The following is a 17,105-nucleotide window of genomic DNA, read 5'->3' on the forward strand; positions in this document are numbered from 1 at the left end:
AACGATTTCTGCAGGAAGGAATGCATATGATCAGAAATCTTGAAAATGTCCTCTTGACTGGAGAGGTAAATGATGTTGTGCAACAGTACCCAGAATTTAACTCTGACTGCCTGAAAGTACCCGTAATGGCACCAATGTTTAGAACAATGTACAGTTTCCAATCTAGCAGTGAAGTTGCAGTCATTCTTCAGGGGATGAGTCCAGAGGTCTGTGGCCTCTTTGATCAAATCGAGACACTTCTTACACTGCTTCTTGTCATTCCCGAGTCATCAGCTGAAGTTGAAAGAGGCTTCAGCAGCCTCTGGAGGCTGAAGACATGGTTGTGAAGCACTATGACACAAACACGCTTCAATAGTGTTTCTGTGTGTCACATTCAAAAGTACAAGCTGAACAAATTGGACAAAGCGGCATTAGCTTGGACGTCAATTCAGACCTAGTTCCAATCTGCAGAATATCGAACACCAGTTACAAGTCAGTGGCCTGACTTGCTGTAAGAGAGGATACAATGCATGTATGACTCCCTTCCGCACTGTATCGATGCATGTATTCAGGCCCTGGGGGGTACCACACCCTACTGACATGGGTCCAGCAGTGTGCCTATACTACCAAGTTTGTGGTCCGTTTGATCTGATTTTATAATCATTGCAATACAGTCACATGACCTTTCACCACATGCAGATAGATTTCATTTCCACCGCTCCATCTGGGTGCTTAACTATTTTTTGTCATTGAGTATATTAAGATGGGTTTTACCCACTTCTTGCCTATCAAAGGGCTCTTAGTCTGAATTATTAGTTTGATGACAGTGCCATTTTTATGCAAACAAACCCAGAAATAACCACCGTCATAGTACCATTTAACACTGATAGCAACAACCAGGCTTTGTAGCACATTCCAGATAAATAGTATCTGTGTGTGCTGTATTAACAGAAAGTACAAGTACACTTGGCCATACCGCATGTGATTACAAAGGCTGAACAGCAGGCCATAGCTGTAAGAAGCAGCACTTCTTAGACAATTCAGCCCCCGGGACTGGAATGGTATATGAAATCTGCACCTCCCACCATTCAGCCCGTGTCTGGTTCTCTAGAAGAAAAGCCTTCCATCCACAACAGAGTCTGTGTCTTTATGGGCAGAGTGCCATGTATGTGAAATCTCATCACTGGATGGCTGGAAATGGTGACTAGCGTTACTAAAGCATCAGCAGGGACAGTGAATGCTCAGTCAGCACAAAGAACTAAGCAATCGACATGTAGCCTTTGCATAACCTTCTGATCTTTAATATTAATAATGTACAGTTAGGGAAAACAGAATGGGTGATAATTGAAAAAAAAAAAACAGTGAACAAATATTTAAAACTGTATATATATATATATATTAATAAAAAATAATTATTAAAATTTTAGCAATGTGTACTACGGAAAAGCACCACTTTGCATGGAAAAGGCAGGGGAATGTTTGGGAATGGCAAGGTCTGCACAAGAAATGAGGAAACATCACTGGCCAACAACGACCTTCCATTCATAAAGTAAATCTTGCAGAAACTCAAATGAGATCTAAATGATGACCAGAGCGAACGCGTTCTTAACAAAGGGTCCATCTAAAGGCAAAGCACCACGCTGTCTCAGGCACTGACTGAGGACCGCTGGGTGAGATGTCTGTCCATGCCCAGAAAATCAGTTGCACAGGTGGAAAGGTTACAGGAACATATTAGACCATCTGGGTTATCAGTTAAGATCTGAACAGAGAAAACAAGCTGAAACGTGCTTCACTTGGCAGCCTGAGGAGGAAGCTAGGAACTAGCACACATTGTGATAAAAAAAATCAGAAAAAAGTGATTGAAAAAAAGAGAGAACCGTGAACTACAAGCCCCATACAGAGACCATCCCTCTAGTGAGCTGGCACCAACAAGGCTTTGGGGATGGGTCAGGTGCAGGTGGCTTGAAAAGGGAGGCATCACTGTAAGTGTGGAAAGACATCCAGGCAACACCATCCACTGAATGGTCAACGTAATAACCGCAGTCATTTTTGGATAAATTTTAATTGGCTTTCTATTGGGCTTATTTCTTGTATGGGAGAGAATGTTATTGACTAATGGAAGCAATGGACACACGTGGGCAGACTCTGAGCTCAGACGCACGAGGACAAGTGTGGCACACCGATACAAATCCACACCACCTGACACACACACACATACATACATACATACATATACATGCAGAGGAAACAGCAGTGGGATGACTACTGTACACTTCAGCTTGCCTGCATATTGATCACATACTGTTCAGCCCAGTACTCAGTGTATAATGCATATTCATAGGGCCATCTATGCACTCACAATCCCACCGATCTCTTCACAACCCATAGTGGAAAATAATACCTGCTCCCTGAGAGGAGTAAGCAGACATGGTCAACTCCTTGTTTTCACCTCCGTCAAACCTCTCAGTCACTTTCATTTCTGGGACTGACATGAATAAATGAGCATTTCTTGTCAAAATTGCTCAATATTACCTGGCCCAGTGGTGGTGTGGATTTGTCTGTCTAATTGTGAAAGACAGCCCTACAACAGCACCCTCTGGTGGTTGCCTAGGGGCATAACGTCTGTGTGTAGTTTGGGCATTCTGGTAATCATTCCCAGGGTGACAGCCATAGCTACGGTCCTGCCTAATACAAAATGTCACTTCCTCTTGGTTTAGAGGAGTTCTCACAGCTCCTCTTCATCATAAATGTAGAATTTAGCACACATTTGCATCCTTGAAAAGACAGAGACAAACACATGTTACTTGGGGTACTGGGTGGATATACCCTGTGTCTCCTTCTTGAACAAGTGGTGTGTGTATGTGGGTGTGTGTGTGTCTGTCTGAGAAAATGTGCATTTAAAAATGTGTGTGTGTGTTTGTGTTGTTGATGTGCAGGTAGCTTGGAATAATCCTGCTTGATTAAAGGTGTACATTGTGCACACACACACACGTGTGTGTGTGTGTGTGTGTGTGTGTGTGTGTGTGTGCATGAGACTTGGGTGATGTAATCAGTGAGGGATGAACGCTTGCATAACGGAGTATCTGTGGACAACCAAAAGAGACTCAGAAGATCTTTCCCTTCTTCTTATTCTTCTCCATGGTCCTGCAAAGGAGGAGAGCTGTTATTCTGGCCACTCATGAGGCTTTATGAGAGTTGCTGGGTATTTGGGTACCCCCCCCCCCCCATTTATGCCAGACTGACACTCACTTTGAGGCGTCCAACTTCTGTTGCTCCAGCAGGCGCTGCTGAGCCTCCCAGTTGGACTTCTCCTCCTCAAACTGACACCTCTTCTCCTCCAGTTCCTTATACTGGGCCTCCAAGTTCTTCTTCATCTGCTCATGGCGTCTTTCCAGCTGAGGAAGAGGTGAAATGACAGGTAACATGCCTGTAGCTGTCAACATGTATATACATTTGTTTTGCCATCGTGGTGCATGATGCAGCGTCTCACTCTGATAAATACATAATCCCTAATATAATACATAATCCCTTTGGCAATATATAATCCCTACTGTAAGGCATAATCCTTGCTGTCATGGGGCCATGATGCAGAGCCTACCTCAGCCTCAGAATCCTTCAGCTTCTGCTTCTTCTCCTTGACCTTCATCTCAAAGACCTGCTCCATCTCACTCTCCATCTTCTTCATCTTCATCACATGCTCCCGCCTCTCCTCCTCCATCTGTGCCAAGGGGCTCCTGAAACGGACACAGATTTCTGAATAACATCTGATAAGTCAAACTAAGTCAAATCAAATCCTGATGGGAAATTCGATTTCTTAAGACCTTTTTAATGCCAATTCAAGTCAAACTTAAGACCAAACTTTACATTTACACTACAATGACTACACCCATTGTTTATTCACGTTTGTATTTAAAATTAACTAACAATTGATGTGTGAATAATAAATCACACTTTATAATGTGGTGATCAGGGCATGGGTGCCTCAATTATGAGAAATTCTACCAAGAAACTTCACTCATAACCGAGAAACAATGGACTTAGATTAAGATTTTTAAATGTTCCATTCTCCAACATTACGAGGCAAATAAAGTAGCAGATTTAACAGATTCTTGAATATCTGTATTTACACCCATGGAGTGCTGTTTCAAGGACAATGCCTTAGACAAGATACCTAACTATCCTGTGTTCTGATAGCTGCTACAGCCCATGCTACTTTTAGCATTTGCTGGAATAATAAATTGCTGGAATATAAATATGAATTGCTGGAAATAAAAAGAAAAAAAAACTTTGACACGTTAGCAAAAGTAAGGGATATACTACAAAGCGAGATTAACATGCACCCTTCAAAACCCATTTGATATTTCTTTATCCATCGCACACCTTATCGTGGCCGCCTCACACTCAGCTGCAAACTTCCCTAGTGCATGCTGCAGGTAACAGCCCAATGACGCCAATATGACCATGTCATCGACAAAAAGCAAAGACGCGATCCTGAGGCCCCCCTGAGAAATTGAACAGTTATGAACAGAACCGGTGACAAAAGGGTATGACTGCTGGCAATGCAAAACAAACTCCTAGGTCCTATGTTAGTGGCCAGCAGAGGTGGAAATTTCAGGTCCAGGACGTACAAATCCAGACCAGGATTTTGCTTCAACTAACCAGTGGAGTACTCTGTATCTGTGAATCTTTATGCACAACTGATTGGTTAAAGCTAAATCATGGTCTGGTTTTGTACTTTCTGGACCCGAAATTTCCACCTCTGGTGACCAGTGCAATTCGGAAAACCCTTATGAAGAAAGACATAAAGGACAATGTTACCCTGCCTGGAATAGGGAGACCACGGCCTTGCCTTGAAGCCAGACCTGAGGAGCTCTAAGGCGAGCCCTTTGTAGAATAGCCCGAAGGAGTAACATGGGTCTGTCATCCTGTGGACCCATAACCTGCAATGGGAACTGTGGGGTTCAGGTGCAATGTAGATTGGTTGGCAGTCAAAGGCAGGCTCCTCAATGGACCAACTGTCGGCTACCAAAACTAGCTTACACTGTACTCAACCTTCTTAAGTACTGGTCTTTTAAGTAAAGTATTTTTTATTAAAAAACAAAGCTATTGCTTTAGCACAAACATTGTCATACTGTGACAGCCAACCTGATAAATGATTCGGCTACTACACAGTGTAGATACACTAGATGAAGGGATGATTCATGTCCCGGGCAGGACAGTATGAGATTTCATCATGCTACTCAGAATGCTGTGCATTTTTAAACTTGAGCAAGAATTATTTTTGTAATGTTCCGACTACAGGTACTGAATCCATGGAAAGCGAAACCACGGATAAGGGGGGACCGCTGTAAATATTTATGATCTAAAAAAAATTAAGACTTAGTCTATTTAAATGTAAGACTTTAGAAGACTTTTCAATGTCTTCATTGGTTCATACGTCGATACGAATATGATATTATTGGAACCTCCCCCCCCCCCCCCCCCCCAACACCACCAGCCAAGGGACACTGGTATCCTACTTGGTCAGCTGGCCCTTGGTCTTGGTGGCGTCGATGCCGTTGCAGGTGACGGCTGCTAGCTTCTTACTGCGATAGTTCTCATAGTGCACATTGTTGGTCACATCCTTCAGGTCCTGCATGTGAGTCCTGGAGATGGAATGAAGGAGGGGAGCATGAGGAGAGAAGGAAAAGAAAAAAGTCTGAATAAACATGCACCTTGCAATGTCCCCAAGATGCTGAGTATGTATCATATCCGGCAAAATAAACCAATTAACTGCCAAGCTGACAAAGGGATGGGGCCACCTTTCTCACCTGATGAGCATGTTACGAAGTACAGTGAAGTCACAGTGCTCCCCATTCTCAACTAAAACAAGAGAGATCAAACAATTAGAGCCTGGACCAAAGCAGGCCTACCCTACAGATGGGGTACAACTGCATGCTAACATGGGCGGGCATATCCTAGATGCACAGGATTCTGGGAAAGGACCCCTGAGGTGCCTCTAAAACCCTATTCGGCACAGAAAGTAAATCGCTCCTCAACACAACATGCTGACATTCTCACTTAGCAAAGAACAGTCCAGTCGGGCCTGAGTTACTCTCACATAAGCCTGCTGAACTGACTGCATGAAGCTCCACCCCCATCTTTCATCATTTTATGAGTAACACTGGACATGTAATAATAATTCATAATTATAATTGATACTTTATTGATCCCTGTGGGGAAACTGTCTTTACGCCTCCCTCAACTTGTTCTTTGTAGAGTAAGCCGTCCATGAAGGGCTGCCACCCATAGTGGCGCCCAGGGAACTGGGGGTTAAGGGCCTGCTGATTACAGGCACACAGGCTTAGCCCACTGCACCACATGCTACACAGAAAGTTGCAGAAAGTTTATTTGGCTAAAGCAGATACTGGTCAGAGTTGCACTGTGCAAGTAAAAAACGCCATTGGTCCAAACGATGGGCATTCGACGGTCCCTAAGTGCTGCCTGCCATCACATACCTGAATGTAGCGCCCCCTGGAGGCGGGGAGGGGCGAGACCTCCAAGAGCAAGCTAAGGGTCAGGGCCGACGAGCCTGAACCTCACTCAGCTCTGACTGTGAACTGTGGCTGCGAACGGCCAGTTACATGACACGCTGATGACAGGGAAGGGAAGGGGAAGGCATGAGAGCTCTCAATGGATGGAGCGGGAAGGGTTGTAGTCAGGGCAGGGTCATAGGGCCAAGGGGGTCTGCTGCACTACTACTGGGACAGGTGGCCTGTGGGGTGGGGATGGTTTGGCTTAAATTCCTGACCATGGCTCGATTCTCCCACTCCACACTCTGGCGGGAGGGGAATGGCTATGAACCACTGATCTATATATAGGCTGACTGTTTCTTGGGGAAAAAAAAGACACTGGTATCCAAACATTTCTTTGGCAGGAATTTAAGACCATTGTTTTTACAATCAGCTGTGAAGCCTGTGAGCATATGCATGATGTCATCCAGAACAACCCTGCCTCAGATTGGCTCTGGGCTTCAAAGATGACATCACTTACAGATGTTCTATGTAAAATAAAGCATTGGAGAAAAAAAAAAAGCTTCAGAGAAATGAGTGAAAACAACATTTGAAATAGCAGAATAATCACATGGGCAAAATACGCAAATGAATCTTAAAACTTACGGGCAATTCATTCAGCACATATAAAATATAATATATAATATCGACAAGAAAAAATGACCACAGATACTTCCCGTATTTCACAGTTGGACTTGGCTTTGTAATCTGCTGGTTCTAGGGATGCACCGAAACCACTTTGTTTGTTCCGATACCGATATTGATGCTCATCGATATTAGTCATCTTCAGGTACCCCAGACTTTTGTGATCAGATATCTGGCATCAAAACAAACTGCCACCATTGCTTACTATGTACTTTCATAATGTTTCTGCAAGTGTTCCAAACTGCATTTTGCAATGTATATACTTTGATGTCAAATTACAAACTTCACATAAATCTGAGATATTCACAAAGTACACTAAGATTAAGATGAGTTTAATGCCAAAACCAATATATAAGATATAATGAATTTGTCATGAATTAAGTTTACGATATTGAATGAAAGTGTGTTCCCAACCCCTAGACCCCAGAGGGTTAATTGAAAGAAGCTTGACTTTATTACCGAGCTGATCTGTTTGTCTATTTTAAAATCGCTATTTTCCATAATCACACCCAAATTCTTTGCGGAGGACTTAATGTAAGGTTCCAGGGAACCAAGGTTAATGTGGGGGGAATCACTGGTCCCACTGGGCTGAAAGATGAGGACCTTGGATTTACTGTCATTGAAATAAAAAAAAAATTAAGGCCATCCAGGCTTTGATGTCCTCCGGGCAGTCCAACAATGGTATTAAGAAACTATTATCTTTCCGTTTCAGAGGCAGGTAGATTTGGGTGTCAATGAAAAGAAATGCAATATTGCCTTAAAACAGATCCTAGGGAGAAGCATGTACAGAGAAAAAAGGATAGGCCCCAAAATAGATCCCTGGGGGACTCCACAGTGGAGGGGTGCTGAGGATATACAGTCACTTATACTGACAGAAAAACTTCTGTCAGACAAGTAACATTTAAACCACTCCAATGTGATGCCTTTAAAGCCCACACAATGCCCCACACGAGAGATGAATATGTTGTGATCAACCGTATCAAATGCTGCTGTAAGTTCTAAAAGAATAAAGAAGGCATGATCACTGGAATCAGTGGCTAGTAGGTCATTAAAAACCTTTAAGAGAGCTAACTCAGTGTAATGAAGCGCTTAAAAGCCTGACTTAAAAGGTGCAAGAATACTGTGCCTGTCCAGGTAAGATAGCAATTGTAAAAGAACTTCTTTTTCAAGAAGCTTGTATAGAAATGGAAGCGTGGAAATTGGTCTGAAATCTTAAGCAAAGTTATCAAAGTAAAGTAAAAAAAAAAGTCAAAAATACTTAGTTTACATTTTTTTCATACATTGTCCCAAAACGAACACTGTATGCAAACTACTTGATTATTATAAGCAAATTATTTAAACAGTATTTTTACAGGAATGATTCTGTCCAATGCTTTTTGATGCATACAAGCGGTCGATCACAATAACTGTGATCATATAAGCTGTTTCCACTATACGTATGTATTTACCTTATTGAAACCTGAGTTTTGAACTCAAGAATTTATAACAGAATTCTCAACTTGTGAAGCTTGAAAGGTCTTTATAGAGGAACAAAACCTTGACCGGATAGGCTGATTTATACTTCTTCGTCAAATCAACACCATAAGTACAATGCAGCCGTGGACCCTACACTGTAAGCTGACGTGCACCTCCCCAGAAATCTGAGTACATGTTGTGGCGATGCAGATCACAAAAACGGTAACAGTCCACTTGGTTTTTTATATGAGCGAAGTGTGCACACAGGTGTACCTATATTGGTAATTGAAGCTGAAGCTTTAGTTAAACTAAATAAATGTATTTAATTTTATATATAACACTTAATTTTCATTTTTTCTTGCTTCTCCATAATTTGCACTACAGTTTCTTGCAGTCTTCTGCAAGCATTAGAAAACTCTGTGTACTATGGTGCGCTTTTTGATCAAATCGCTTGTGTCGCTTCCTCCTCTTGACACTAGCAGAACAGACCTCACAGTTTAACAAAATGCTGTGAGTTTTAAATGGTATCGGTCCTTGGTATCAGACAATTTTTATCAGTATGAGTCTTTGAGCACAGTATTGGCCTGATACCTGATGCTGGTATTGGTATCGGTGCATCCCTACCTGGTCCAATCTGTGACATAATGTGTTCTCAGCTCTTGCCTGCCCCAACTCATATGAGAAACTGTACAAGCTTGTCTTGTGTGTCATTGTGAAGGACCCCTAAACCCTAACCCTAATCCTGCAGCGCACCCAACAAGAATGTCTGTCTATGTGTGTGTCTGCATACAAGCTTAACCAATTTTCTAGAGGGAAATTCTAAGAAAACAGGTCATATTCACCCATTTTTTCTTAAAAAGCGTTGATGCAATACTTTTAAAGTTATTTTATGAATTTTCTTCTGGAGCTTTGCAAGCTTGAAAACACAACATATAGGTTGTGTCTGAGTGGGGGGGGGGTGTAGCAAGGTGTTTATAAGGCTGTGAATTTGTAGCTAGGTGTAACTAAGCCACGAACATGGTTCTTAAAGTAATGGCTTGAGGTATGGACAAGGGAGCAGCAGAGATGAGTTAGTGTGTGACACGCTCTACTCTAAGGGCAGCGCTGTGACTGAACATACAGCTTACAGCTGCTTCTCATGACTGTTAAGAGCATGGTGTTGACCTTTGACCTTAGGTCAGATGAACAAAAAAGCGACAAGGGGCGGGAAGCCTGAAGAAAGGTGTAAAACAAAATAACAGATCAAGAAATAAAGCAAGAGATGGTTTGGTTTTGTTTACCGAAAACACCCTCTGTCAGTCATGAAACAGAATAGACAGGAAAAAGAAAAAAAAGAGAAAAAGGGAATGAAAAATGAGAGCCTGGTAATTCTGTTTACACACCAGAACAAGAATTTAAAAAGTAAAAGAAACTTTTCAGAGGACTAAAAAGAAACAAAAAAGCAAAGTGATAAGAACAATGAAGCCACTGTGGCAAAGGGTAAGAGAGAGAGGGCTGAACTCTGACTCTCTCAGGCGGGGGGGAACCTTAAGGAGGAAACTACCATACCCACAATGCAGCACTCCCCCTTTTCCATAAATTCCTCCACTGGCAAACTGCCTGAGGGTGATCGGGGGGGCGGGGGGGGGGAGGGGAGGGGGGGGGCGGCTATGAATTTGTCCTTCCGATTCATGCAGAGCACCGCAACTTTCCTATAGTCCCCACAGCCATGATATTAACACAACTGTGTGTTCAGCCTTGTCACACACGCTTTTATCCAAAGCGACGTGACACATGGTGCTGTGCCAGCTGCAGAACAAGCAGCCCCCCTCCGAACACCCACTAGCATTTACCGACCCACTGCATTCCCCACATAAACCACCACCACTCCCCCCCCCCCCATTAATGCCTTCTCCCCCCCTTCTCCTCCCCAGCAGCACCCTGCATACCTTCTGCGACCCCCCAGGGGTACTGGCGCCCTCGCACTTTGCGGCCGTTCACCTCGATGACCATGTTGCTGCCCACCACAGCCAGGGGCATTTTGTCCTGGGGGGAAGGTGACACACATTGCCAGCACCTGGTCACCGCCTAGACAGCCTTTCACCTCTCAGGGCACTTTTTCACCATATCAGGTATCGTATTTTAGTCATTCCAAAAAGAAACAAAAAGTACAGTATTTCAAGGTGCTGCTTTGCAACTGGCGTAAAAACTGGCACTGGCACTGTGATGTCGCGAGACAGGTTACTTTGTACTGAATTCGAAAAATGGCTACAGTATATTAAAGGTGAATGAAATTAATACCAATATCGCATGTTTTGCACTTGCAATTCTTATATTGCTAGTAAGCTAGATTAAGATCAGGCTTTTTCTTACTTTCAATTTTGTATGGACATTAAAACAAAGGGGGTTTGCTAAAATGTTTTTACTGTCAGTTTTTTTCCTCAGCCTGTTTTGCAACTTTAATGATTGTTCCTTTTCAAGTTTATCTAGTATATGTTTGAAAATCAGTTTAAATTTTACCTCCAATGCTTTTGCATGAACGCTGCATGTGATCATAATACAGTAAAACCTTGGATTGCGAATGTTTTGCTAGACAAGCAAAAAATGTTAATAAATAATTGATACTTTATTGATCCCCTGTAGGGAAATTATCTTTATGCCTCCCTCAACTTGCTCTTCGTGGAGTAAGTTGATAAACGAGTGAGGTCTTGCAATACGAATATTATGTATACGCTTTGTCTGCCTAGCGTCATGTAATCATAACTGAGCCGATGGTTCTTCTCTCTCTCGTGGCAGGATTGTGGGTAATCGTTTCCCATGCTCAGTCTCAGTCAGCGTGCCTCACTGGTATAGTCAAAATTTAGTAGAAAAGCACCACCCAGATAAGGGCGTAGCAGTGCGAGCAATGAATCTGTTTAACAACAATGCAATGTCCACATTTCCGCGAAATCGAAAAGGAGGCAAAAGCGGCTGTCATTGGATAGGTTCCTTGTTAAAGTCATACAAAAAGAAAAAGATTCCAGTGATAGCAGTGACTCCGTTAAAGTGAAAGTCATCCTACAAAATAACTCTCTCATTCGTCTCCCTCACACCATCCACGATTCTTGTCAAAGGTAAAGTGCAGGTTGATTTATTTTATGTATTTTTACTTTATATTTTGTATTAATCATTTTTATATGAAAATTTTTGGGTTGTGGAACGAATCATCTGAGTTTGTATTATTTCTAATGGGAAAATTCTCTTTGATATATGAGGACTTTGGATTACGAGCACGTTTTTCGGAACCAATTATGCTTGCAATCCAAGGTTTTACTGTAATTTTTTTCCTTGCTATTTAAATCACTCCTAGACGGGTTTGGGAAAAATTTATTTTGTACCATTTTTGCTTTATAAAAAACCCAATATTTATTACATCAAAATCACAACACAATATCAGATTTTTTTTTCCAATACTAGCAAATAAAATAATTTCTTTTCATGCCATCTAAATCTTTTCCTGGTTCTTCCAACCAAATCGCAATTAAATCTTGGATCTCCATTTGTCCACACATACAATATTCTTACTTTTACTTTTATTTAATTTATCATTGTTTTCTGAGTTTTTAACTTTCTTCAAGACAGTGGTTGTATAGTTTTTCACAGGAAGGCTATTTGCATAACCAATGAACAAATTTGCAAGTTCCACCCAAAAATATTGAAGTATAAAAAAAATACCCCAGCTGGTTTGGTACTTTAGATTCTGGAACTTTTAGTACTGGTACTCGACCAGAAGTAAATGGAAAAGAGAAGATACCGAAAATACTGTACCAAAAGTACGGTACCTGGTGCAGTGGAAAGGTGCCCTCAGTCTCTGCCGTTTCCCTTCCTGTCCATACATGATGAATAAATGAAGGCAATATATACTTATTTGCCATTTCCTTTAGGTCAATTTAATTCTCTGATTTTCACATTCCCATCTTGCTCTCCCCGGTGGGGGTCAAAGCACAGTGTGATTATTCCTCTGCTAGACACGGGACTCGATCCTACAAGCGGACAGATATAGGCACAGATTGCCAAGTTTTGCTCTGTCAAAATGTGTGTCATACTTCCCCTCTTATCCAGCAAAGGAGTCTAGCCAGACAGTCATAGAAAAGAAGGGAGTGAATGTGTATGACCACGGGGCCCATGGACATAGTGAGCCACACAGGAGGTACACGGACCCGTGGAATCCTCAGGCGGCAGTCGATACTCCTCTCTACTGTCAGATGCTAAAGCATGTTAGCAATAAGGCTCTCCTGGCTGGTTCCTTTTAGGCATGTAGAGGATTGGGTGCCTTGTGGAATTCAGCCATGAACCCTGTTTGTCACAGCTAGTCTGAAGGTTGGTCTAAGTCCTGTTCCTTGGGCTTTTGGAACAAACAGCAGAACATTTCACTCTGACTCTGTGGTCTGAAGGCTGGAGCCTCCTGGAGGTACCTTGATCTTGCGGATAAGCTTGTTGTCCTCGTCATCCTCAGTGTCCGGGAATTCGTAGATTTTGATCTTGTGCTCCTGGATTTCTTTCATAATCTGACAGAAGAGAGGACAATTATGTCACACAGCAGGAAATAGACAGACATTTCAATTACACAGAGATGCATGTGAAAGAGCACAGCAGGGTGCAGACACTTTGTTTTCACACTCACACACAGACACAAACACAGACAAACGCAGACACGTTTACATTTATATCTTTGTGGGGACCAACCATTCATTTGTATGAGCAAAACCCTAATCCCAACAACGTAACCTTTAGCCTATTTTAATTTTTTCTTTTTAAAAAATTGAGTTTCCCCTTGTGGGGACTGAAAAAATGGGCTCATAATGTCAAAATAACAGGATAATGTGACTACATACACAGACAGACAAAATCACACCTGTTTCTTGAAGAGTTGACACTCCTCTGGTGTTAAGGTATCTGCCTTGGCAATCAGGGGGATCACATTGACTTTGTCATGGAGCCGCTTCATAAACTCGATGTCCAGGGGCTTCAGGCTGAGGGGCGGGATATGCATACAGTAAAAAGCAGAAATGAGCACAGCACAGACACAGATATCTGGGTGGGTGGGGGGGGGGGGTGAAATACACATGTTAAAAGGCAGGAACGAGCACAGCACAGGCTCAGGTGCACAGGGATCTGAGGGGTGGGGATATACACACAATTACAGGAAGAAATAAGTACAGAACAGACACAAGTGTCTAGAAATATGACTCATTGGAATCCCAGCAAACAGAGAAGGGTTTGTTTTCCAGTGGCCCTGAACCATTATGTCACTGGGGAGCTTGTGTGTATTGCAGGAGGAGGTTGTTTTCTCACTCCTTGCATTGGCAGATGAACAAGAGGCAGGAATTCAGAGAACGCAGACACAGGGCGTTTCGGCTGTGCAAGGCAATGGACTTGGAAGCTGATTGGCTAAGAGCTGAGGTGCCATTGGTCCATGGGCAGGGACCAGGACAGTGCTGGGACCCTGGTATGTCACGGCTGTTTAGCTCTGGTACAGCGCAGGGTGAAATAATATGCATGCCTGAGAATGCAGCTCGTCCCAGATCACAACACAGAACCATTCAGAGCCATATCTCTGACAAACTGGCCAATATGTCACCCAGAGAAAACCAAAGGATGACAGAAACACTCTGTCAACTGTGTCAATTCTCATAAGGAACACCTTCAGCTGTGGAAGGACTGACTGTGTGATGACGGTATCAAATGATGATGAGCACTCAGCACCCTGGCCCAAGACTCATTTTGTGGGAACTAAATCGCCTGCCTGCAGCCAACTCAAAGCTTACATAACCACCACAAACAAAGCCCAAACACACAAGCCACTGGACTGGGCATTTGAATTCAATGTTTGTGTGGGCGAATGTGTGACCAACAACATTTTAATGTGTGTGTGCGCATTTGTGAATGAGAGCAAACAGCGTGGTGCGGGATTTGGGAAAGGGAGCCATTCACATATGTAGTTATGCCAACTGGCCTCCCTCACCCAGCACTGTTTATCGGGTGCAGTACTCACCCGTGGCCAGAGGGGGCGATGAAGTACAGGCAGCAGTGGACCCTGTTATCTGGCATGAGTCTTCGGTTGACCCGGGACTCAGCGTTCAGGAAGTCCTCGCATTTACTGTCGATGTAGTTAATGACAGGCTGCCAGCTAAAGAAAACACGAGAGAGTCACAGGAGAAGGAGGGCTGGATTGTAAAAGCTGGTTCATACTTCTCCATACGCTTACTAGCAGACAAGTCTGACCAAACTTTCATGACGCATTTGGTGTCATCGTGTGTCTCCTTGGATGAATGTGTGCTTCACTGCAAATCTGTGTCCACGCAGAGGTGCACGGCAACTCAGGACGCAATGTGCATGATCCATTTGCTAGTATCCACTTCGAACCCCCACAAGGATGCTTCTGATAAGGTTTGGGGTAGTTTGAAAACCCTACAGACTATTTACAATGTAATAAAACTGTTACATACAGGTAAATGCATGTGTATGTGCATGCAGACTTAGGCCTGTCACGATAACAAATTTTGCTGGATGATTAATTGTCCTAGGAATTATTGCGATAAACAATAATATTGCTGTTGTGAGACCATTTTCAACTGATGTAATAATAATGGCATAATAAAGCAAGTACACCCTTTCAACGATCAATAAACTTTAATTTCAAAAGAACATTTAACACTGGGACTGGAAGACATTTTTAATATCCAAAATAAATAAATAAACAAAACAACCAACAACAATAAATAGAATGGATTATGAAGTCTCTGTAAACAAAATCACCCTTAAAATATTAAACATTAGGCTCAGACTGTCATGCCCTGCTCGTCGGCTCCTCATGTGTGCCACGCCCCCCTGCTTGCCAACGTGTGTTTCCCTGATTGTTTCCACCTATGTCCGATTACTGTGATCAGTCCTGTGTATTTAAGTCTGAGTCTTGCCTGTGATCGTTGTCCGTCATTACGTGATCTGTGCACATGGTGTTGGTTGTCCCTCGCCTCCCGTGTCTCCTTCTCCCGAATAAACCCCGATTACCCCGATCCTGCTCGTCAGCCTGGTTTTCTGAACCACCGCCCGCACGATCGCCTGTCCACCCGAACCGCCCCGTGACAGAATGACGGACCTACAAAAGACGAAGCGGAGGCAGAGGAGAGTCCCGCAGGAGACTATCCGACTCGGAGCCTGCTCGCTCTCCCGGATGTGGCCGTCTCCGGACGCGGAGAAGCCCATCCGGACTCCAGCCCGAGGACCGACCCCACGGGACCCGTACTCCGTGTGGAGGTACTGGCCCTCGAGTACGGACGAGGAAGAAGAGTCTTTCTATCCTTACCCGGAGCCGGAGTTCGTTTTCTCGCCGTCCGTTTTTACGGACGTCACGCAGCCTCCCGCCACCGCCAGGCGCCGGAGGAGGAGGAAGAGACCGGAGATCGCCGGTACGGAGGTGCTCCCTCCGTTACTGCCCGCGGACTCAGCGCAGGTGCAGCCGCCACTGCCTGCGGTTCCCATGCCTGCGCAGCTCCCTCTTCCCGCTGCAGCTCCCGGGCAGGCGCCCCCACTGCAGCCGCCTGCTGCAGCTCCCGGGCAGGCGCCCCCTCTGCAGCCGCCTGCTGCAGCTCCCGGGCAGGCGCCCCCTCTGCAGCCGCCTGCTGCAGCTCCCGGGCAGGCGCCCCCTCTGCAGCCGCCTGCTGCAGCTCCCGAGCAGGCGCCCCCACTGCAGCCACCAGCTGCAGCTCTCGGGCAGGTGCCCCCACTGCAGCCAGCTCCAGTTCCTGACCGCGCTCCAGTTCCTGCAGAGGTGCCCCCTCTGCAGCCGCCTGCTGCAGCTCCCGGGCAGGCGCTCCCACTGCAGCCACCTGCTGCAGCTCCCGGGCAGGCGCCCCCACTGCAGCCAGCTCCTGTTCCTGACCGCGCTCCTGTTCCTGACCGCGCTCCAGTTCCTGCAGAGGCGCCCCCTCTGCAGCCGCCTGCTGCAGCTCCCGGGCAGGCGCCCCCACTGCAGCCACCAGCTGCAGCTCCCGGGCAGGTGCCCCCACTGCAGCCAGCTCCTGTTCCTGACCGCGCTCCAGTTCCTGCAGAGGCGCCCCCTCTGCAGCCGCCTACTGCAGCTCCCGGGCAGGCGCCCCCACTGCAGCCACCTGCTGCAGCTCCCGGGCAGGCGCCCCCACTGCAGCCAGCTCCTGTTCCTGACCGCGCTCCTGTTCCTGACCGCGCTCCTGTTCCTGTCCCGGCGCTCCCTCCGCCTGCTGCAGCTCCCGGGCCGGCGCCCCCTCTGCAGCCGCCTGCTGCAGCTCCCGGGCCGGCGCCCCCACTGCAGCCAGCTCCTGTTCCTGACCGTGCTCCTGTTCCTGTCCAGGCGCCCCCTCTGCAGCCGCCTGCTGCAGCTCCCGGGCAGGCGCCCCCCCAGACTTCCACTCCTGTCCCTGACCGTGTTCCTGTCCCTGACCGCCCTGCAGCAGCTCCAGAGGCGCCCCCTCCGCCTGC

At 45.2% G+C, this 17,105-nt stretch overlaps 1 protein-coding gene across 2 annotated transcripts in view; it reads right to left on the bottom strand.

Moving 5' to 3' along the window:
• Positions 1–1,256: 1,256 nt before the first annotated feature.
• LOC125706063 (septin-7-like) overlaps positions 1,257–17,105 on the bottom strand; it is a 33,947-nt gene continuing 18,098 nt past the window's right edge. For both annotated transcript variants that reach the window (XM_048972542.1, XM_048972543.1), the window contains exons 5-13: positions 14,644–14,778; positions 13,504–13,621; positions 13,064–13,156; positions 10,559–10,655; positions 5,790–5,841; positions 5,499–5,624; positions 3,578–3,713; positions 3,229–3,374; positions 1,257–3,123 (exon numbers count right to left, since the gene is read on the bottom strand). In XM_048972542.1, coding sequence (XP_048828499.1) covers positions 3,084–3,123; positions 3,229–3,374; positions 3,578–3,713; positions 5,499–5,624; positions 5,790–5,841; positions 10,559–10,655; positions 13,064–13,156; positions 13,504–13,621; positions 14,644–14,778 — 943 coding nt within the window. In that variant the 3' untranslated portion in view covers positions 1,257–3,083. The remainder of the gene's footprint in view (positions 3,124–3,228; positions 3,375–3,577; positions 3,714–5,498; positions 5,625–5,789; positions 5,842–10,558; positions 10,656–13,063; positions 13,157–13,503; positions 13,622–14,643; positions 14,779–17,105) is intronic.

This window comes from Brienomyrus brachyistius, chromosome 13 (genome assembly GCF_023856365.1).
Source record: "Brienomyrus brachyistius isolate T26 chromosome 13, BBRACH_0.4, whole genome shotgun sequence".
NCBI lineage: Eukaryota > Metazoa > Chordata > Actinopteri > Osteoglossiformes > Mormyridae > Brienomyrus > Brienomyrus brachyistius.